The following is a 23128-nucleotide window of genomic DNA, read 5'->3' on the forward strand; positions in this document are numbered from 1 at the left end:
TTTTACGTCCCTTGCCTCTGCCTTTTGGCTAAGGCTGGGACAATTCTTCACACATGCCTAGGCTTCTTGTGTTTTTCCTGTAAGGCAGAGGGAAGTCCAATGACCATTACTACATTAGAAGCTTTTTGGCTTTGGGGATGGGGTCCGTCTAAGCTTCATCAAGAAGGGACCCACAGACCACTGCGGGCCCTTTTGGCTCTAAGGCAGTGGTTCCCAAACTTTTTGAATCACTGCACCCTAAAGTATCAGAATATTTTTCACGGCACCCCTAGGCCAAAAGTTGGTTACTAATTTCAGGAAAAATGTTAAAAAAGTTGTGATTTAAATGTTCTCCTTTGGTCCACTTATGTGGTGAGAAACATGATTCACTTCTGGTTACCCACATATTCTTAATTGGAATCCACAAGCACTGATTTTGCCTATTTCATTGGCCATAAATAACTTGAATTGATTCTGGACTACCAACCTGAGGCACCCCTGCAAGTGCTCCAAGGCACCCCAGGGAGCCTAGGCACACAGTTTGGGAATCACTGCTCTAAGGGGTTTGGTGAGTAACGGGACCCTTATCCTTTTGGAAATGATCCAAAGTCTTTCACCTCCAGGGTGATTTTGTTCACATTCACTTGGTGATGTAGGCAGTCCCTGATCCACATATTACTGCAGTGACTTTGTACATCTGTGGCTGCCTCCCACTGTGCAACTGGCCCGTCCTGGATCAACACTGTCGCTACACAGGCCCAGTCTGGACCTAGGGGGGGGGGGGAATGGTAGGGATTGAGTTCCACCACCTGTAATGGCAGTTGGAACACCTCCACCATGGCCCTTTACAGTAATTCCAACAGCAAAACACCACCCACATCAATAGATAATACAGCCACATCCCCCTTCCTCAGGTCCTGGGGGCTCCATGGTTCTCCTCTACCTGTGACCCACCGGGTGTGGTATAGCGGTCCGACAATTGGGATACAGACTGTTAGTATCCCGACTGCCGTTGCTCCAACACGAGGGCAGGCGCGATTAATATCCAGCATGCTGGATAAATCTAGTTTATCACAGGTCAGGACCAGTGTTCTCACCGGAGAACACTGGCCCTGACAGATCGGCCAGCACACAGCACTGACACATCGATGTGTTTAGAGCGATCTAGCATAGCTCAGAATGCTCAGCAAATCTTCCCGTGTGTGGGCCCCATTACACAAATAGTAAATTATCTCCTATGTATAAACCCACTTACTTTTATAAGAGGTCACAGTGTAATAAAGACTAATATTATTTATTCAGAAGTACGGTTTATTGTTTGTTAAAATGAAAAAAAAAAAGGGAATGAAAATATTGCATAATGAACATGGAAATATATTTAGGCCAATAGACCTATATATTTGCCTCGCGATGGGAGCTGCCATTTTGAGATTTGATCTGTTTTTGTCAAAGAAAAAAAAAATCCCTTTTAAACCAAAACCAAACAATAATTTACACACAGCCATTCCGCGAACGCTGTTTGTAACAAAATGGCTGCTTCCATGTGTGAACAACGGACATGCCCCAAGAGGAACACAAACATAACGGATGATTCTTGAAAAGCACATACTACATGTTCTATAATTTTTACCTCACATTATTATTAAAAAATAATAATTTTTTTTTCTTTTCAAAATTTTAAAAAAAGTGAGTGAAAATTATTAATTAGATTTATAATAAAATTGGTGTACAAATTTAATAAAATCCGAAGGGATCATTTTGATAAAACACTTTGTAGACTATGAGGTTTGTAATCTAATTTAGCAGCAAGCTTAATTATGCACAGGGATTTCTTTTGAGTCTGTAACCTGCAGAGGGCGCCTTTCAATTTATGAAAGTGATTGGTGTCACCAGAAGAGGAAGACCTGCCGGACTACAAACAGTGGTGGTAAGAGACCTGTGTGGGAATAATTTTAACATTGAACAGGAAGTGCAGAGTCTAACAAAATACCAGATTAAATTGACATCACTTAGAAGTACATTACTGCAGTCTTTCAAAAATCAATAAAATATATTACTTAAAAGGTACGTTTCAACAATGATGTAACAATTCAATGCATCATGTTCCATATTGTACATGCCACAAATATATATCTTTTCTGTATTATGGTACAAATTTAAGGCGACAGGGATATTCCACACACACGCTAAAGACAGATTCATAGGTCCAAGTGTTGCATCAGTTTGTGCGCAGCTGGTAATCTGAGAAACATAAAATTGTTACGCATTAATGTCATTGTCCACAACCATTCAGCTTTAAGTCAGTACACAGCAGGACACAGCCTTGGATGCACGGGTGCTGTTCAACAGGCTGAACAAATGTGTATTCCGGCTGCACGGGATAAAACCTGCCAGGTGTGCATCGCTAAACCACACCAATACCCCTTTCACATCACACTTAATTACTGGGTACAAGCCGGTAATTAGTGCCGGTAGCAACACGGCAATCCGAACCAGGTATAAAGCAGGGTTCTTACCGGTTCGTTGCCATGTTGCTGTGCAGTGTGAACAGGTTAAATCGATCAAGCGACCCGTTTCCCGTTCACACTTTGGAGGAGGCAGCACTTGAAGCAGCGCCAGCTCTAAGCGCTGCCTCCTCCCCCACCCCCCGATGACGCTCCACCACGCCCCCACATGACATCAGTGAACCGACAGTGGCAATCTGAACAGACCGCAAATGCATGGTCGCACCGGGACTGAACCGTTTCAAAGTTCCGATGCGACCCTGCATTTGCGATCTACGGTACAAGTATAGCCATATCCAAGTGCCTAGTCTATATAATCTGCACCCAATCCAATATGCCTGGCACCCTGGCTGTTTAGCAGGTAATAGCATAATCGTCCACAATTTGCACAAGGAAGGTCTTTGTGTCTGCCACTCCCGTTATCTTACTTTGTGTATGCACTGAATTTAGGAGCAATTGTGCAATTAAAATGCTTTGAAGGCATAAGGCTTGTTCTTTATTGTGTCTTGATGCAACTTGACAAGTGATTAGTTGTCCCTGACAGATAAGGTGCACCTTATGTGGCAGTAAAAGAAGAGGAGACATCGGCAATGGACGTCTTTGTAGTTGGGGATCTTACAGCAGTTGTAACTTATTTTTATTTTTTTGATAATTTTTATTCTGTTACTACTAAGTCTATAGCTTCGGCTCTTTGTAATTGTGTATCCTTCCATTTGTATCACTTACCTCCACTCTGAGTGATATATCTAACCCATGGAAGTGCCTGATAACCGCTCTTCTCAATAATTTTCATGTATCGAACCTGGAGTAGAGAAGGAGAAAAGAGAACATAAACAAAGAATGAGAAAACCTTAGGCAGGGGTGCCGAGAGAGGGGGGGAGCAGGTACAATTTACCCAGGCCCGGGCCTGTCAGGGGGGCCCTGGTCTGGACATACAGGTTTTTTTTTATTTGGTGGCAAGTACCCCCAACATGACCCATTCCATTAGGTACAAAATACTCTGTTCCTGGACTTCCCTGCCAGTGGTAGTTACAGAGGTTGGACTCCAGCAAAGTCCAAAAAGAGGGGCAGTCACATCAACTGCCAGTGAGTCCAGGACAGTGATGCTTGGGGTGGCAGTATATACTGTATGACCCCCCCTTTTTGAATATTGGACTGTGCTTCAGGCTCACATCTGTAACTGCCACTGGCAGGGAAGTCCAGGAACAGAGCATTTTGTAACTAATGGAATGGGCCATGTTGGAGGGTATGTGTAAATCCTTTTTGCAAAGAGCATGTAACCCCTGGCAGAGCATGTTAACCCCTGGCAGAGCATGTAAATCAGGGCAGACAGGTTAATCCCTGGCAGAGAATGTTAACCCCTGGCAGAGCATGTTAACCCCTTAATATGCAATGAGCATTACGGTGTGTGGCATAGCGTGTAATGAGCATTATGGCATGTGGTATAATATGTAATGGGTGTGTGACGTGTAATAGGCATTACAGTGTAAATTTTTGTACGTGTATCCACCTTGGAAGCAGTGGCATAACAACAGGTCCGCAGAGTGTGCGGGAGCTCCGTCTGTGGGGGCCCCAGGAAGTTGTTGTACCGGGGCCCAGGATTTCTCTTGGCGGCCCTGACCTTAGGTATGTATCACAAAAAAACTTCCAATCATCAAGTCACCTTGCTTTTAAGAAACCCTTAAACCTATTCTAAAAGGAATAATGCAACCCAAGACTTTATTGCACATTTTTAAATTCTTCTAAAGAGGCCAAGTGAAGACATTTCTCATAGCAACACATGCCCTAGACCTCTGTAGAAAGTTTGATACATCTCCCGCCATAATGTACCCCCTGCTAAAAACAAGTATTTTCCAGGACTAGGTAAAAATCACAAGTTGTATGTCTGAACCTTGTTTCATACAGAAAAGGATTAGTGGCAAATTATTTAGCTGAGCTGTGGAGGACCCTGCTCCTCCTACTATGTAACTGAGGGGTGGATTTACTAAGCTCGGTGAAGTGATAAAGTGTCTAGTCTTTATCACCGGCCAATCAGCTCCTACCTGACATTTTTTCAAACCAAGCTTGTAACTTCATAGTTAGGAGCTGATTGGCTAGTGATAAAATACCAGCCACATTATCACTTCACCGAGCTTAATAAATCTACCCCTCAGTTCACTACTCTGTGCAGTTAGGGTTCCTGCACTTTCTACTACATAGCTCTCAAGCTGTGGTGTCCTGCTGCCTCTATTCCCCTCCTCAGAACATTTCTCCGTGCTGTTGGGGACCCTGCTCCTTCTATTATATAACTCAGTCTGTGGCTTCCTGCTGCCTCTATTCTAGGTCACTTGTTCTCACATAATAGACATCCATACACTCACATACTCTGTACTGGGTTTAGGTGGGGATCACCGCACAGGTCTATATTTTAGGTAACACAATATTGAATAAGTTCTGGGTAATAATACGATAATTAAATTAGTAAGCGAGTCATCCTGCACCCTAAATTCACTATCCTTGAGATGCAGAGAGTAATGACAGTGGTGCTCCCCAGAGTCAATCCAAGTAAACTGTATGTGGCAAGAGGAAATAAGTGAACTCTATATGGGAGCACAATTACCAGTAAGTGTGTTTCCACATAGAGTTAACTTTCTTCTTTCCATACACAATCTAAAGACCCAAATTTAAGTTGGGTATAAAACTGCTCTGACTCTTCGATATTGTCATCATATTTCAAATGATAACAGAGGTCATCTGGAATATCCACAGTGTAAATACCCTGTGTGATGTACAGATATTAGCCACTATCACTTACTTGAATTCCTGAAACTGTGAAGTAAGGGATCTCGAACTTGACACTAATTGGAGGTTTTCCTTCCAACTCTTCTGTCTCCACACTGGGCAATCCGAAGTGAGCTCTCATTAGATACTCCTTGCCCCCCTACACAAACAAAGCCAAATGTTTATACACAGGACAGTATTCTTTCAAATCTATGAGCACCAGCTGAACCTTCCTTTCATTAGCATAAATGCATGGTTTACAAACGAAAAAAGTGACTGTGACAGGCCACCCACCGAGCTACAGACCACTTCATTATTTTAATCCTAATTAGGGGGAAGATGTATTAAGCCTGGTGAAGAGACAAAGTGGAGAAAAAGAGAACATGAAGCGGAAGGAGATAACACACCAGCCAATCAACTCCCAACTGTCATTTTTCAAACACAGTTGATTGGCTGGTGACGCCCTCCTTTCAAAAAGGTACGAGCCGCCACTGACTATAATTTATAACCAATAACAATAGTTCATATTCTCAAGATTATTCTTAATTTAAGTGACTAAATTGCAAAAAACTTGACGACAACCGTGAAGAAAGCAGTGAGTGTGGCAGATGAAAAGAAAAAGGAGAACAGCGCTTGTGTTATATTGATTCTTTCTTTTTCCCTGTTCACCTTTTTCTTTTTAATATTCGTTGGGGACTAACACACTCCATTTGAACAGCTGCTGTTTGATTGCACCATGGTCCAGTTTCTCCTTTTCTAGTATGGCAGATGAACCTGTGAGAGGATCAGTGTCCACCCCGAGTGGTTTAGCCCCCCAAAACATTAATACATGATAATAACCCGTAGCCTGATGAGGACAGTCAGCGCTCACCGGAAAGGATTTGATCGTCCAGATGACCACGTTCTTCTCCGGGACGTATTTTGCACTACCCACACTGGTTTTAAACTTAGGAGAATCGGCGTCACTTGGAACGGGAACGGAAATCTCTACATTATTTGCAACAGATTGTTTCTTAAACTGACCCTTTGCCTAGAATGAGAAACCAGTTCTAGATATGATATAACTCCAAGGAATACAGTGGTTAGTTAGCATGATATTATAGTAACTGTAATGTGTAAAAATATGTAAAAGATTAATACATAAACTGAACCGGTCCCGCTTAGATCTGTCTGTAACAGGAGAACGTAAAAAGAGAGTTACTACAGGAGGCAAGCAACAAGCATGACGTTCCTGCCCAGATAACCAACAGGGTGGTATTCAATGTTTAATAAAGAAAAGGTACAATATCACATAAATAAAAATAATAATAAATAATTAAATATGAGTATAATTCATGAATTACTGAATAAAAAATGGTTAAAAAGCACTCAGTTGAACCTGTCAAATGAGTTGTGAATCTGCTCCGGACGATAGCTGCCCAAGTCCAATTTGTATCCAAGTTGGTGGAACCGAATTTGAAAGGTGATTCCAGTGGACCTGTCACTACACTCACCTTATTCATCTGCTCAATAATTCTGGACTTCCATTTCAATCCAATCCTTCCAATTTCCAAGCACAGCGCACTTTATTGAGAGGACCCCCACGCAAAAGTAGTCCATACGGACTGGGACACCTCCAGCGGTTACAAGGAACCCTCCATCATATTGCACCAAGCAATTTGCATCCAGAGAGGATCCCCACGATTCATCTAATCCCTAAGGGACAGGGACACCTCCAGCAATCACCTTAGTTTCCAAATTCGGTTCCACCAACTTGGATACAAATTGGACTTGGACAGCTATCGTCCAGAGCAGATTCACAACTCATTTGACAGGTTCCACCGAGTGTTTTTTAACCATTTTTTATTCAGTAATTGATGAATTATACTCATATTTAATTATTTATTATTATTTTTATTTATGTGATATTGTACATTTTCTTTATTAAATAATGTTATTTTGTATAGGATTCACTCTTCATTGAAATACGAGCGCTGCACAACCAACCTTTTTTCTTTCTATAACCTTGTGGGATCTGACTAATCCCCTGTGCAGCAGCTCTTTGAAGTTAAACAGCCCTGGCAAGCGCTCTTTACAGTTTTTACTGGTTTGTTTCTTCTGGTATTCAATGTTGTCTGCAATTTCCGACAGGAGAAATAGTGCCGTCCACCTATTCAATGCTGCAGTTTCCAACAGCATTGAAATCGGATTTAGACAAAACAGATCCGACTTTAAAACAAGTCGGATCTATTTTGACGGAAATGGTCGTGGATTGTCGAATTCACTTGCATTTCTCAACAATCCACGTCTGTTTTCCACAACACGCCCACTTTTCGCCACGTGGAACATTGAATTCCATCTGTCAAGCAGAGGGAAAAACAGGACGGAATCCCAGATTGAATACCGCCCCAAGTTCATGAAGGTTCAACGGTTCTGCCCCATAGCTCCCTCCTGACTAGGGTGGCCAATGTGATTGGCGGGATTATGGGATTTGTCCCTAATCCTGGAATTTCGGAATCAGACTGCGCATACAGGGACATTTTTTTTTTTTATTGGGGAGGACAACCCTAGGAATCCCAGGATTGAAAAAAATGCCCCAGGATTGGTATCCATACTCCTGTGAGTCAATCTGTGGTGGGAGGGACATATTTTGATTCACATAGTCCCCTCCTATCTGTGACACCCTGTGGTGGGAGGGACATATTCTGTGTCACCCTGTGGTTGAAGGTTCAACTTAAATTTTCGGTACTTATGAGTTATCTGGGCGCCCGATTTTTTGATTGTATGCCTTAAGTTAAGGCATACAATCAGATGCGATGCGATATCGCATCGCATCGCATGCGACCATCGGATGCGATGACCCGATTTTTCCATAGGAATCAATGTTAAAATGGACAGAGTCCATTTTAACATGGAATTCAATGGGAAAAAGGGGTCCTCTTCATACCCCTACTATCCAAGTGGGCATGGAGTTGGATATAAACCTGTGGCGAGCGTAGCGAGCCACCGAGCCCGAAGCGTGGCGAGCGAAGCGAGCCCCGCGAGGGGACGGTATTCTATGTCCCCTCGCGGGGCTCGCTACGCTCGCCACGCTTCGGGCTCGGTGGCTCGCTACGCTCGCCACAGGTTTATATCCAACTCCATGCCCACTTGGATAGTAGGGGTATGAAAAGGACCCCTTTTTCCCATTGAATTCCATGTTAAAATGGACTCTGTCCATTTTAACATTGATTCCTATGGAAAAATCGGGTCATCGCATCGCATCCGATGGTCGCATGCGATGCGATGCGATGTGCCCGATCCGACCCGATTTAGAAATCGGGCGCCCGGATAACTCATAAGTACCAAATTTTCACCCGATGATGGCTGGGTCCACTCCATGTTACATAGATCCCATTATCCAATGGCTCTACAAGTCACATAACTTTGTAGGATGCTTGTTACCTTCACCATGATCTCCAGTCGACTATGGCTGAATTTCTCAATCACTGATTCAATCCAGATTAAAGGTTTCACCTGCATTGAGAAGAACAAAAATAAAATAGGGGGAGATTTATGAAAGGTTAAGTGATAAAGAACCAACAAATCAGCTACTCTGCCTTACCTTTTTCAAACAGCCTGCAACATCACAGTTGTAAGTGGATTGGTTATTGTGTATCTAATATATATATATATATATATATATATATATATATATATATATATATATATATATATATATATCTATCTGTCCATGATTTGATAAATCTCCCCCTTTAAATGTATTAATACAGAGAAACAGATCAGTGTCCCTGCAAAAATGTCTTTAATGTTTTGACATCTTTTAGCACACAAAGGAGTAATTTGGTCCGTTAAGTGGCCTCTAGTGGTCACTGGCAGTACTTCATCTCAGAGGTAAGGAGTACTTTGTTATATTGTGTGTGTTTGAGAAGATCTGCAGCTATTTTGATGCAAGTGATGTACCTTATAAAAGGCAAAAGCCAGTATTTTAGGTTGTAAAACATAAAACATATTAAACACAAATAAATAAATAAATAAAACATATCTGGTGGGTGTTTTTTTTTTTTTCTTTCATTCCTGGGCGCTGCTATACTTGCTAACATCAGCAGCTCTGTAGCCTAGAGAATTGCTACTGCAGTTACATTTGTGAACAAACGTGAAATAGCCCCAACGTTCTGTGCTGTGGTAAATTACCTCATCTTTCCAAGTAGGGGCATGATTCAGAATATTGTCAGAAAATGCTAAATATCACAAACACTTGGCCGACAGGAAGTTTGGGGGGTGGTAACCTTCCATTTTCTGGGAGTGTCTAAAAAAACACAGGGAGGGTCTGTGACATCAGTGATCATCACTTCCAGCCCATCTCAGTTGCAGATTATCACCTACTCACAGGTAGATGGCAAAAACTGTTCTAGGGTTTGGGAATGGTGTATGGATTTGCTAGTGGATAGCGATTTATTTGCAAGTCTCTCACATTTTAGCAAGGGGCGTTTTTTTCCTTTCTGACTGGGCGGTGGCTCTCTCCTGTCAGGCCACTGCAATGTCTCACATTAGTGGCCAAGTCTTAATTATCCCCCCGGATTATACATTTATTTATTTTCAGTTTCTTATATAGCGCAGCAGATTCCGTTGCGCTTTACAATAAATGCAGAGTCTGCTGACGCTTTGTAATTTAGGGTTACCTGCGTATTCAGCCGGTAAGACATCAGCTCAAAGTCCCCGTCCGGAGGTATGAAGGAGATGGTGCGGTCATTCTCAAAGCGGGAGAGACGGACGCACTGGTGAAATTTAACGTCTTCGAGTTCCACTGTCTTATTCTTGGTTCCTGTACGTTAAACCAGAGTATTGCCATTACATGAACGTGTACAATGCCTCGATGTATTGAAGGTGATTATATTACTATTAATGTACGGTCTAGCACCACCACTTAAATGTTCTGGGGACATGGGTTCTATTCCGACCAGGTGTGCTTGTGTGGAGTTTGTGCGTTTCCACCCCCTCTAAGGCAAAATTATGGGATAATGTTGGCATGTGTGTGTGTGTGCGCGCACTGTGGAAGCCGTACGCTTTAATGTGGCAGAGACTGATGCGAAGAACAAAATATTGTTGGTAATGAAGGCGATGGCACTATATAAATAAAAGTTTAATAACCACCACCCCCTTCGTCACAGATCACATGATCCCTTGGCTTTCACTGTCATCCATTCTGTGCACCCCACTCACTTTCCACTGACCAGACTTACGTCCTGTTAGTTCGAATAAGACTCTGTCATTAAGACCAAGGCGTAACTCCGGCATCCCGGAGAGGAAGACCTTCAGCTTCACACTTCCCACTATCTCGCTTAGCAGGACGCTGCCATTAATGTTCACCTGAAATGCACAATAGCATAAAAGGGCATTTGATACCTCACAACTACAGATCATTCAGAAATATCTATCCCCTAGAACGTCTACGACAGGGGTGGCCAAACCTGTCCTCAAGATCTACTAACAGTTTGTGTTTTTCAGGCAACGTGTGAATCTATAGTAGGAATGATGCAGCGGGTTTGAAATTGTGACAGTTAGTAATGACTACAGCTGTGCAGCAGCTAGGTGATCTGGGTCATGTGACAGTTAGTAATGACTACAACTGTGCACCAGCTAGGGGATATTCAGAACATGGACCTTTGGGCCTTATTTTGGTTCACTCTTAGAGGCAAAATCCTTCTTAGATGGGTAAAACCATGTGCACTGCAGGTGGGGCAGATATAACATGTGCAGATAGAATTAGATGGATGTGGTTCGTTTTATCGAATGACATTAGGTCGAATGTCATTTGGTCGACCCCACTAGGTCGAATGTGTAAAAAGGTCGACATGGGTTTATGTCGAACTTCCGACTATGTCGACTGCCATTAGGTCGACTGGGGTTAGGTCGAATTGCTCTTTTTGGGTTTTTTTTGGCCGAAATGTCAACAGTGTCGACATGGACACTGTTGACATAGTGAATCGGACGCTCGCTTAGCTCGCTATGCTTCGGGCACGGTGGCTCGCTTCGCTCGCCACAGCTTTAATAACCTCCTCCACGCCCTAGTGGATGGTAGGGCATGAACCACCGCCTGTCGGCACATGTCGGCACCAAAAAAACCCCAAAAAGAGCAATTCGACCTAACCCCAGTCGACCTAATGGCAGTCGACATAGTCGGAAGTTCGACATAAACCCATGTCGACCTTTTTACACATTCGACCTAGTGGGGTCGACCAAATGACATTCGACCTAATGTCATTCGATAAAACGACCGTATCCCAATTAGATTTGGGTGGGGTTTTTCTTCAAAGTGAGATCTATATTGCAGTGTAGAAATAAAGCATCCAGTATTTTCCCTGCACAGAAACAAAATACTCACCCAAATCTAATTCTCTCTGCACATGTATCATTTGCCCACCTGCAGTGCACATGGTTTTACCCATCTAAGAAGGAATTTGCCTCTAAGAGTGAACCAAAATAAGGCCCTTGGTATAGTAGATCTCGAGGACCGGTTTGGCTATCTCTGTTCTATGCTATACAGACAGGAACTAAGCAACTTTTGCAGAGAGACACAGCAGACTTCAACTGCAGTCGCGCTTTTAACTACTCACATTTGGTCTTTAAAAAATAAATTAAATTAATTTTAGCAAAAAAAAAAAAAAAAAAGAGGAGCAGTTGTACTTACCAGCAGGTTAACAGACTCTATGACATCTATGAAGACCTCATTCTTCTTGTATTTTAGCCCCTCGGAGCGCCAGGACACCGCATTTGTCACTGTGGTGGGGACACGGGACTTGGCAGTCTCCAGCTTGTTACTTTGCTGTGTGATGTACCTACGTCAGGCAAGAGGCAAGTTAGGAATAAATATGGCCGACTCCATGGACAACTCATGGAGGCAACTGATAAGTCAAGTGAAAGTTCTGACCAGGACATAGAGTTCATTGGTTGTTGGTAGGACACCAACAACTGTTTTTTTACAATTATAAGAGAAAATGGGAATTTGTTAATACAACTAATAGTATAGGCTTACAGTATTGGTGTGATTAAATGTTAACAATTGACTGCTGATTTAACTCAGCATCTTCAAGCCCTTAGAGCTGGTGACAAAAGCTGACCATAGGACGACAACAGGGCTGGCTGGTTGCCCACCCCCCCACCCCCCCACCCCACCGGCAGAGAGTACTGACTGGGACTGCCAAAAACTTACTCCTGCAAAATCTTGCTTTCAGTAGTCTGGGGGAACCCGAAATCCATAACCTCGTCCAGCAGCTCGTACACAATGACAAAGTTGTCCCGGATGCTCTCTTCTTCCAGCTCCTTGAAGTACTCAGTGAACACCTGGGTATGGGAAGAACAGACATTTACAAGGTAGACAGCCCATTCTGTCCATCTTCGCAGCAAAATAAAGGCAGCCTCCACAAGCCACATGTCACAGCAAAGGGCCGAGTAAGAGAACCCACCCAACAGCCTCCATTGTCCCCAGTGCAGTCTACAGAGCAATTATCTGACCTGTTCCGCCCTGGATTTGGCACAGTGACCATAAGGGCAATCGTGTCCATTATTAACTACTGTGTGTGGCACGGCATTTGGCAGTGCGGGGTTTCGGCGCTCGGCAGGAGCCGGAGCGTGTGAAATAGCCCTATGGCCGTTCTACTTCAAACCTTTTCAGCTTCACCGAGAAAAAATGGCCTGAAATTTATGTAAAGTTTTACCCAGGTTCAAGATAATTAAAGGACGATCCGCACATCTTTCTTTGCAGAGACCCCTTTTTGTGTCACACATGGAGCAAACACTTACCTCCACCACTTTGTACAGGAAGGAGTACACCAGTGCGGCATTGGCATTCTTATTGGTTAAGGCCACCACTGATGCAGCACAGCGTTAAGGGCAAATACCAAACATCCTGAAACAGTTCTACAACACCTAAAAACTCATTGATGTTTTCAGCAGCATCCTACCATATTCTAAGATCATAACTACTATAAAAATCAATGGAAGAGCCAAGCATCCAATGACAGAAGAGAGTCCAGGGGGGATGCTGGCAGTAATAGTTCTGACATCAGCATCCCAACTTAAGGTGGCCATACATCTACAGATCGATTGTCAAATTGGGCTGGTTGGAACAAAATCCTGGTAATGGATGAGAGTAAATGACAGTTGACCATTTGCTTTGAAATGCTGAAAAACTGCCAAAAACTGTTATTCAGATATTACCATTTGTTCCAACCAGCCAGATCGGACAATCAATCTGTAGATGTAAGGCCACCTTAACGCCAGAGAACCGGCACGCCGACATCACTGAGTATGCCGTCGTCAGTATCCTGGCTGCCAGCCTCCCGAATGTTAGGCAAATAGAAGGGAGAGGTTAGGCTGCGGAGCAGGGGGTGTTAGGTTTAGGCGGCAGGTTTAGGCGGCAGAATACAAGAGTTAGGAAATGGTGGGGAGTGAGCATTGGGGGCAGGAAAGTATACTTACTGACCCCTCTATGGATTGCCTCATTCGGGATTCCAGTGTCCGTATTCTGACTGCCAACACCCCCACTGCTGGTCATCCATTTGCAGTCTGTCTAAGGAGCTATGTACAAATTTACTGCCATTCCAAAGATACAGGCTTTCAAGAATAGTCGATGGTTGAATGGTTAGGTTCTTTCACAGTTTGATTAGCGACATATTGCGGTACTTGTTTCCTAGTACGGCGCCCATCGTGGGTAGACCGACGCAATTTTTTGGATATTTTTAGCCTTTCCCGACAATTAAAAAATTGCGCCTATCGCATGCCATTATAATGGCGACCGACGCGATTTAACATTGAATGCATTGTATTCAATGTTAAATTCCTATGTAAAATCGAGTCCATTGTATGCCATTATAATGGCATACAATGCGACCAATGCGATGGACCCGATTTTACATAGGGAACAATGTTAAATGGGCCAATGGACCCGATTTTTTATTGTATACTCACCCTGATGGGAAATTGGTATGTGAAATGGCCCCCCATTGTTAACGCCACCCCTCGATGTACGCCAACCCGAAGCGTGGCGAGCGCAGCGAGGTACGCGTCCTCCGACCGTTTCATACCCCCACTATCCACGTCGGTGTGGAGTTGATTTTATATAGTGTGGCGAGCCCCGCGAGGGGACGTGTATTACCTGTGAAGTAATGTGCGTCCCCTCGCGGGGCTCGCTGCATTCGCTACGCTTCGGGCTCCGTGGCTCGCAACACTATATAGAATCAACTCCACGCCGACGTGGATAGTGGGGGTATGAAAAGGTCGGAGGACGCGTACCGCCACCGCTCGCCACGCTTCGGGTTGGCGTTCATCGTGGGGTGTCGTTAACAATGGGGGGCCATTTGACCCATCAGGGTGGGTATACAATGAAAATTGGGGTCTGTGGGACATTTAACATTGGGCCCAATGTAAAATTGGGTCTCAGGGACCATTTTACATTGGTTCCAATGTAAAAATTGCGTCGATCGCATCGCATGCGATTTAGTTGCATGCGATGGACGCAATTTTTTAGAACCCGATGCCTACAATTAAAATCGCTGGCGCCGTGCTAGGAAACAAGTACCCATATTGCTTGGGCTGAATTAAAAGCCCCATAATGAAATAATTGATATTTAAGATCTGAACATGTTATTGTAACCAATGTAGTGCAATTTTATGCATGTTTTCTTTCTTTCTTTCAATAAAAAAATAGTTTGCAAAAAAGCCTAGGTCTATTAAATGACTACTAAGTTCCTAGTCCAGTGGTTCCCAAACTGTGTGCCTAGGCACCCTGGGGTGCCTCTGGACACTTGCAGGGGTGCCTTGGGTTGGTGGACCAAGATCAATTCATATTATTTATGGTCAATGTACCAGGCAAAACCAGTGCTTTTGGCTGCCAATCATAGTATATGTGGACAAACAGAAGCAAATCCTGTCCCTCACCAGATAACTGTGACATATAAACACAATGCACTTAATTTAATCTTTTTTTTCTGAATTTCTCGATAAGAAGCATTTGGCCTAGGGGTGCCTTGAAAATATTTTGGTGCCGTGATTCAAAAAAGTTTGGGAACCACTGGCCTAGTCTGATAAGCAGAGGGGCGTGGCTAGTGCTGTGTGGGAGTGGCCAGTGCCCTGAGGGTGTATACACCTCCTACACAGTCAGTCCCAATGTCTCACTAAATATAGAAAAATTGCTTTGTTAAGAAATTAGAAATACAATATTAATACTTGAACAAATAATTATTTATTATGGCTGGTCATTCTCACGCTGTCAGGATGACGGGACTATTTAAATATGGAGGCCTGGAGCTGTAGTCCCATCCACTGCATTGGCAATCTGGCTCTGCAGTTGTGGTTCCGTAATGTGAAGTCAATGAAAAATGCCAGGATGTCCACTACTGATAGAGGGCCAGATGCACTAAGCTTCAAAAGTGATAAAATGGAGAGTGATAAACAGCCAGCCAATCAGCTCCTACTGCCATGTCACAGACTGTGTTTGACAAATGTCAGACAGAAGCTGATTGATAAACCACCAACCAATCAGCTTCTGTCTGACATTTTTCAAACACAGTCTGTGACGTGGCAGGTAGGAGCTGATTGGCTGACTGTTTATCACTCTCCATTTTATCACCTTTGAAGCTCAGTGCATTTGGCCCAGAGTAACTAGCAATGTTTACCTATGTTACAGTAATATGTACATTGGATATGGAGCACGGTGTAGTCAGGGCTGCCGACAGGGGGGTGCCGTGGGTACAGCTCTGGGGGAAGGGGGGGGGGGGGGGGTTGGGGCAAGACTGGAAATTGGTCCCAGGCCCCAAAATTCCTAGTGGCAGCCCTGGCTGTAGTGTTGTGATGGTAGGATACAGTAGAGATTGCTGTGTTTGATCCATAAGAAATGGACTTTGCCATGAGTGAGAAGTGGCGTCAGGTTCCCCTCCTCCTCTCTCTGGACCAACAGTGGCATAAAGTGGTCGATCTCCATCATATTAAGGTCTCCTTTGTAATTCCGGGAGATGAGGGGCTGTGGAATAGAGAAGAGCCTTTTAGTCCTACATTACCAACATCGACCTGATAATAGAATGGAATTTATGCCGTAGGTTACGGTTTACAATAAATATATTTGAATAACGATTTTAAGCCGTCCGAGAACCGTGATCGCATTTTCCGTATTTAAAATAAAACAAATAAAAATTACCCAAGTACATTATGATTTAGGCAGGGGCGGAACTAGAGCTTTGTGGGCCCCATAGCGAAGTCTTGAAAGTCCCCTGCACTACGCAAAGCCGTCCGCACCCCCGCTGACAGCGCCGGGCAGGGGGGGGGGAGCCTCAGCCGCAGTCGCAATACAGACGCCTGAATTTAAATTTGAAGACTTAAGGCCCCCACACACTAGAACGGTTTTGTGGCCGATCGTCCGATATACCGGACGATCGGTCGGAAATCGGACAAAAAAATCGTTCTAGTCTGTGGGGGCCTTGAAAATTGGGAGTGGAATCAAGCCATTGCAAAGACCAAAAGGAAATCAAATATTGTGTTGGCACCGGAAAGGATTTAGTAATCCTTAAAATACTGATGTTATTTTGGTGGAACCCGGCCCCTTCTAGGATCTCTGCATAGTGGAAATTATACAAGACTTGATTTTTGTTTGATATTCCCCTATTTGAAGAAGATGCTTTCTGTCCTATGGCCGGATATACCCTGGCAACACCAATCCAGTAGCAGGTTGTTATACTGCTGTAGTGCAGAGACACATTGTCGACAGAGAGCAGCATCCAAACGCTGACGGAGCATTGCACGGTATCCTGAGGATAGGTCAAGAGTGTCTACGTCGACACCAATAGATCAACACTGGCAAGAGGTCGGCACAAGCAAAATGTTGAAACATGAAAAGTTGACATGAGTTTTTTGCTTAACAATCCACATGGACTCAGATTGGGAACAGTACAGTGCGCCGAGTGCAGCGAAGCATTGCACCAGGCCTGAAGCATGGCACGTAAAGCAAGCCGTGTGGGGGTACGCGCTACACAATTTGCGGTCCGTGTGTTGACATGGAAACAAAAAAAAGTGAAAAACTCATGTCAACCTAATGCTTGTGTTGACCTAGACACTATTGACTCTATAATTCACACTCTTAACGCACATAAAAGGGCCCATTTAATAATAAATATTTGGGGCTAATTACCCAAATGTTATCCGTAAACATTAAGTATCACCCGCATGCATCATGGAGGGACCGCAGCAGAAATCTTTGATCCCTGTCACACTTCCTCCTTCCGCGCCACCAACCGCATTCCCTATAAGTTTTTTAATGGGGGATGCGATGCTGCCCGATGTACCAATATCAGGCAGCAGCGCAGTGGGTACCTAAGAGACCGCTATTCAGAGATGGCAATAGCACATTGTAGCTTATGGGCCACAGACCGCACTGCTATTGTGGCAGTATGCACTGGGCGAAGCATACTGCAGGGTAGGGCTCCTTTCTGCAGGGACATACATTCCACCGATCAGCTTGCATATCACAATGTGATCATTGCATATGCGATCCTATATCATACCTCCCAACATTGAAGAGGAAGAAAGAGGGACAATCCGCACGGCCAAAATTTTGGGGTGTCTGGCCTATCGACAAGGTGCTTGGCCGCAACGCTCACGCAAGGCCACGCCCCTATTTCCGCAGCTGCTGGCGCCTGGCGTAAGCGTTGCGGCCAAGCACACACACACACAGCGGGACACTGCCGGCCCTGGGCGGAATGTGGGAACATCCCCAAAAAACGGGACATTCCCGCAAAAAGCGGGACAGTTGGGAGGTATGTGTGTATATATATATATATATATATATATATATATATACATACATACATATATATACACACACACACACACACACACACATATACATACACACACCTCATACAGAGAAAGGAATTCTCCGCATTCGCTGGGAAGCGACACATTGCCAGCTGCACAGTGCCTCCTAATGGACACATTTGGGCCAGATGCATTAAGCTTCAAAAGTGATAAAATGGAGAGTGATAAACAACCAGCCAATCAGCTGCCATCTGTCATTTTTCAAACCCAGCCCATAACATGGCAGGTAGGAGCTGATTGGCTGGCTGTTTGTCACTAATAATAATAATAATAATAATAATAATAGAGAACACACACTAAAATGTTTATTTGAAAACTGTTATAAATGTCTGCAAAGTGCAAATACGCCTAAATAGCAGAGGTCCCTGCTGTGCACTGTGCACACACTGTAACTACCTGCATGCTATATCAGTAGGAAGCAGTTCTCCAGCAAACTGCCCCAGATGCACACTAAAAAAATGACTACAGTATATCTCACAATACAATGTCATGCCTTCAGCCTTTTGCCACGTCTGCTCTAGAACTACATCTCACAGCATTCCCAACCTAGCACCCGCGTACAGGGGGATGATGGGAAATGTAGTTCCACAGCAGCCAGCGTAGCATAGTGTCTCCCCACCGCCCAGCCTGTAATGTTATTAGTGCGCACTGTGTGAGTATGAGTGTGCACTCACCTTTCCCTTCAAGTCCAGGAAGAAGACAGCAGAGGCAGACATGGTGCTGGCTGCGGAGTTACACAGAGGGAGATGGGGGTATTATAGGGCAGGAGTAGGTGTAATAGTTATTATGTCCACCCTGGCAGGTCATGTATGGCTGCTGCTGGGCTCTTCCTCCTTCCTGTCGGTCTGCACCTGTATGACGTCAGCAGAACAGGTACAGCCAGGTGTTAGCCTCTCTTAAAGACACACAGCCCCCTGAGGGGGTGCAGCATACCATAGGGATCTCTCTCACAGTGACTGGCCCTTTAAATGTTGGAGTCAGTTGTAGAAGAGTCACAGCAGGTACTTCTGGTTCCTCAGCTCAGTAATGCTTCCTGCAGTGCACACCAGGTACTGGAGAGAAGGTGCTAGGATAGTATCTATCACATGAAATCTATCTGATAGAGAAAAGTCATGAAGATGGTTAAATATAAAGTAACAAACTACAAGACAAACATTAAATAAGAAGCAGGCACATAAATATGAGACAGCTATTACCCTCATATACAGGAGCCAACTCAGAAGTGTGTGGAGGTGATGCAACTGTATCTCTCTCCTGCTGTTTTGACACAATTTCAACACTAGACTGGGGGGGAAGGAGAATGAAACACTTCAACACCAGAGACGGCTATACGCATGTACGCAGAATTGTTATTCATGTGCTATGTAAATGGGGTTAAACTTAAAGCTATTGTCCTCTGTTATCAGAAGTTTTAGGATCAGACAGGCTCCCTGCACTGTACTGCAGTTGATTTATGGTAAGTTTTAAGGTCACACCTGGAAGATGGTACAGTATAAAAAGGAGAATCTTAAGTGGGTGGGCTAAGAAGGATGGTGTCCGCATGGGTGTGGATCATTAGGTCACCAGCAAATAAATAAATCCCCGAATGTTGATACAGTCGACATGGTACCTGAAACGTAGCACTGCGTCCCCTCGAATGGCTCACTGCGTTCGCCATGCTTCAGGCACGGTGCCTCGCTAAGCCCGGCACACTATTTTATTTTCCCGCCACGCCCTAGTGTGTGGTAGTGCATGAAATACCGCCTGTCGGCACATGTAGGCAATTTTTTTTAACCCCATGTCGACATTTTGACTGTCGATCTAATGACCCTGTCGACCTAATGACCCTGTCGACCTAATGACCCTTTTGTAGTGAGGGAAAGGGGGAACTTGGGAAATGGACCAGTGCACAGGTAAAGGGTAAGTATAAATTCACAACAGTCTATTCAATCCACAATATCTTAGATATATGAGAGGGAAAAGAACCCACACTCTTTGAACATTAAGGGTAGTGGAGGTGCGCCCTAGAGAGTAAATAGGAGTAAAGGAAGCGAAAGAACAAGACTCTCTTTTTCTTGGGGCACTCTTAGACCTAATGACCCTGTCGACCTAATGACCCGGTTGACCTAATCCATGTCAAACTCGACTCATGTTGACCTTCCTGCATGTCAACCTAAATGCATGTCAACCTAATGGTGTCGACCTAATGACTGTTGACTAACATGCTGGTGGCCCAATGACCGTATCCTGTCCGCATTTACTCCGCAGATGGACACGTTTTACGTAAAACAAAAGGTACAGGTGTATAACGTATCTGAGAAATAACGTAGAAGTGCAGAAATTGCCAGAGTGCGTATGCACGAGCCCTGAACTGTGATCACAGGTGACCGCAGTTCCAAGGCCAGCGGGGGCATCGACTACGTGCTGGGGGCAGCGAATGACTGTTTTGTAGGAGCGGTCCGGACAATGCAGGCGTGCCTGGACCACTCAGGTGTGACGGGACACGCAGCCGATGTAACCTGAAACATGGCCGTCCGGCACCTGGCTTCACAGCTAGGTACTATGACTTATAGCATTGGCTGCGTGTGTGTCCCAGGGGCCCTATGTCCCCTGTATCACTTTAAGCGTCCATTTGGCGGCTCCCTACACCACGCAGAGCTTGTGTCCTGAAGCATGTGGCGGTCCCCCCGACCAATCACTTCCCCATTGTTTGAGTGGGTCCCCTAAAGTGTCCACGTGCAGGTCGACAGTACCATGGATCGACCACTAGTGGTCGACGGTGTCAAGTTTGACGTCTATACTTGGCCGTCCACGTTTACATAGACAGTGATGCTAGATCGATAGGAAGAAAGTCGGGAACCTGGTCGACAGTATCAAGGTCGTTGCGGGTTTTTCGGTGTAATTAGACTCCGTTGACCACTAGTGGTATTTTCCACCTAAACCCAATTGATTTGGGTACCGTGCAGGATTCTGTGATGTGCAGCGATGTCTCTGGCAACGCTTTCACCCTCCCATCACGGTACCAAAATGGTCAACTCCGGTCAGAGAGTACATCCGGTCCCCGTTTCCCTACAGCCCAGGATAGCTGTGTGTGCTCTTCTTTGAGGAACTACCCAGTACCCTAAACCAGGTTACAGGGCTTAGAGAAGTCTGCCTGTGTGGAACCTGAACCCATAAATAAAGGAATGACTAATGCTATGACTAAGGTATAACCTTAAAGCCGTGTACACACGGCTGCGATACGGACTGATATCGCTGGCAATATGGTCGCTGGCGACCATATTGCCAGTGATGGGAGTGTGCCCCGGCGATAAATTGTTGTGTGCGCGCTCCCGTTTTCAGCCTCGTTCTAATAATTTTCGGTGTGTAGGCACAATATATCATTTAAAAAAAAAACTGTAGCTGTTGGAAAAAGATCCAAATTGTATCAATTCCATCATATTGGTGGCCGAGGAAAATAAACTGCATCCCATTCAAATGTCAACAAGAGAGTGGGTAATATCCTACCTCCCTACATCTTCCAGTACCGGTGTAACCACCTAGCTCAAAGGACTGAATCTACTACTGGGATGTGTATGGGAGTAATGGGATGTGTATGGGAGTAATTTCTCATAGGCCCGGACTACTGTACATGCTTGTTGGGGTGACCATGTAGCTAGGGTGTGTATGCTAAAACCAGAAGGATGCTAGTGCCTGGAACGGGTTGTACTTTGTAGCATTGGAGAGGACGTGAATCCGTAGTTATGTTGGCTGGATTCCTACCACAGAGAACCAGTGGGTGCCAACCATCTCTCACATTGCTGAGAGTACTGCCTATGGACTTTCTGGATGAGGAGAACACAGTCTGAGCCACCTAGTGGGGGATAACTTCAGTAAACATTACTGGCCAGTAACCTTTTCCCAGTGTTTGTGTATTGAGTGGTTTGATCCAATGGGCTACATTATATCCAAAAACCCATTATTGCTCCAGTAATTGTGCTGGGCCATTATGTGCTCTCTCAGCTATACATCGGTCCCAAATTCCACACAGTGGCCTAGTTAACAAGGTAAGCACCCAGACTTGGTGAATGGATGCGGTTATACATGGTCGGGTATTGCAAACCACTTTTACTTGGTCACCCATAAAGGTTTCCTTTGTGTGCAGGTATAGTAAATCCTTGATCATTTTTATTTGTTGGAAAATATACTTGCTAAGCTTTTAGGATTCTCAGGTTGTGCGGCCCTTCTCCGCTATAACCCCGCCTCCCTCCTTAGCTCCTCAGTTTATTGTTGGTGCCAGCCGGAAGCTGGTGCACCATTTATTCTAACATTGTGAGCCTGCAGATTTTGCAGTGGCTAAGGATGGACAAAGCACAGAAATATGGCATGGTGCACTGCAGAACTTTTGATTTTTTTCATTAAGCAGAACTGTTCTGAGTTCAAGCGGAGGCCATACTTATCACAAATAATAGACTAACCGCAGGGTTAGGAAGTTTGCCAACTTCCAGTCATGTTTGTGTAGACCACGTAACAGTCTTTCATGAGAAATCAGACAGCCGTGACGTCAGACAGGAAGATGAGGTTGAACAACAGGCTGATGAGTCGGCAGATCGCGTGTATTACTGGCACAGGATGCACTATACGCATGCCACAGGCTCGCATTTATATGTGGCACCCCTGTGACATTGTTGCTATTTATTTTCTCACTAATAGATCTTAAATTTTAGCTGTGTTTGTAGATGAAGATGACGACTACAACAGCAGGTCTGACTGCATACAATTTCCTGCATGACTGTGTGGACCTGTGTGATGCTGCCCACATCAACCAATCAGATTATATTATCTTCTAGACGGTGCTAAATACATAAAAGCAGAATCTGATTGGTGGCAACAGGCAATCTCCCATCTTCAGTAGAACTCCCATCTCAGTAAATTTACCCCATGGAATGTTAATAGCAGCACAGAGAACTTCAGCAATCTCCTGCATGGCCAGGTGGCAGTACATCTAAAGTGGTAGGGACTAGGCTAGGCATGGCCAAACTATGGCACTCCATCTGTTGTGAAACAAGTCCCATCATGCC

General features: G+C 44.5%; 1 protein-coding gene across 1 annotated transcript; it reads right to left on the reverse strand.

The window, feature by feature from the left end:
• Positions 1–1269: 1269 nt before the first annotated feature.
• AP1M2 (adaptor related protein complex 1 subunit mu 2) lies at positions 1270–19050 on the reverse strand. The gene is made up of 12 exons (XM_083185124.1): positions 18764–19050; positions 16086–16242; positions 13026–13093; positions 12436–12566; positions 11914–12061; positions 10466–10592; positions 9905–10047; positions 8667–8738; positions 6115–6273; positions 5278–5403; positions 3210–3285; positions 1270–2220 (listed from the first exon to the last, which is right to left on the reverse strand). The coding sequence occupies exons 1-12, from the start codon at positions 18803–18805 to the stop codon at positions 2198–2200; spliced, it is 1272 nt and encodes a 423-aa protein (XP_083041250.1). The 5' UTR covers positions 18806–19050; the 3' UTR covers positions 1270–2197.
• Between the last annotated feature and the right edge of the window lie 4078 nt (positions 19051–23128).

This window comes from Crinia signifera, chromosome 4, assembly GCF_055691185.1.
Source record: "Crinia signifera chromosome 4, ASM5569118v1, whole genome shotgun sequence".
Taxonomy (NCBI): Eukaryota; Metazoa; Chordata; class Amphibia; order Anura; family Myobatrachidae; genus Crinia; species Crinia signifera.

Bases quoted from the DNA above. Each gene is read 5' to 3' on its own strand.
- AP1M2 (XM_083185124.1), bottom strand. From the start codon at position 18,805: ATGTCTGCCTCTGCTGTCTTCTTCCTGGACTTGAAGGGAAAG. The intron at 8,739-9,904 runs GTAACCCTAAAT...TTCTCAATGCAG, and splicing joins CTTACCGGCTGAATACGCAG to GTGAAACCTTTAATCTGGAT. The intron at 2,221-3,209 runs GTAAGTGATACA...TATGTTTCTCAG, and splicing joins ATATATCACTCAGAGTGGAG to ATTACCAGCTGCGCACAAAC.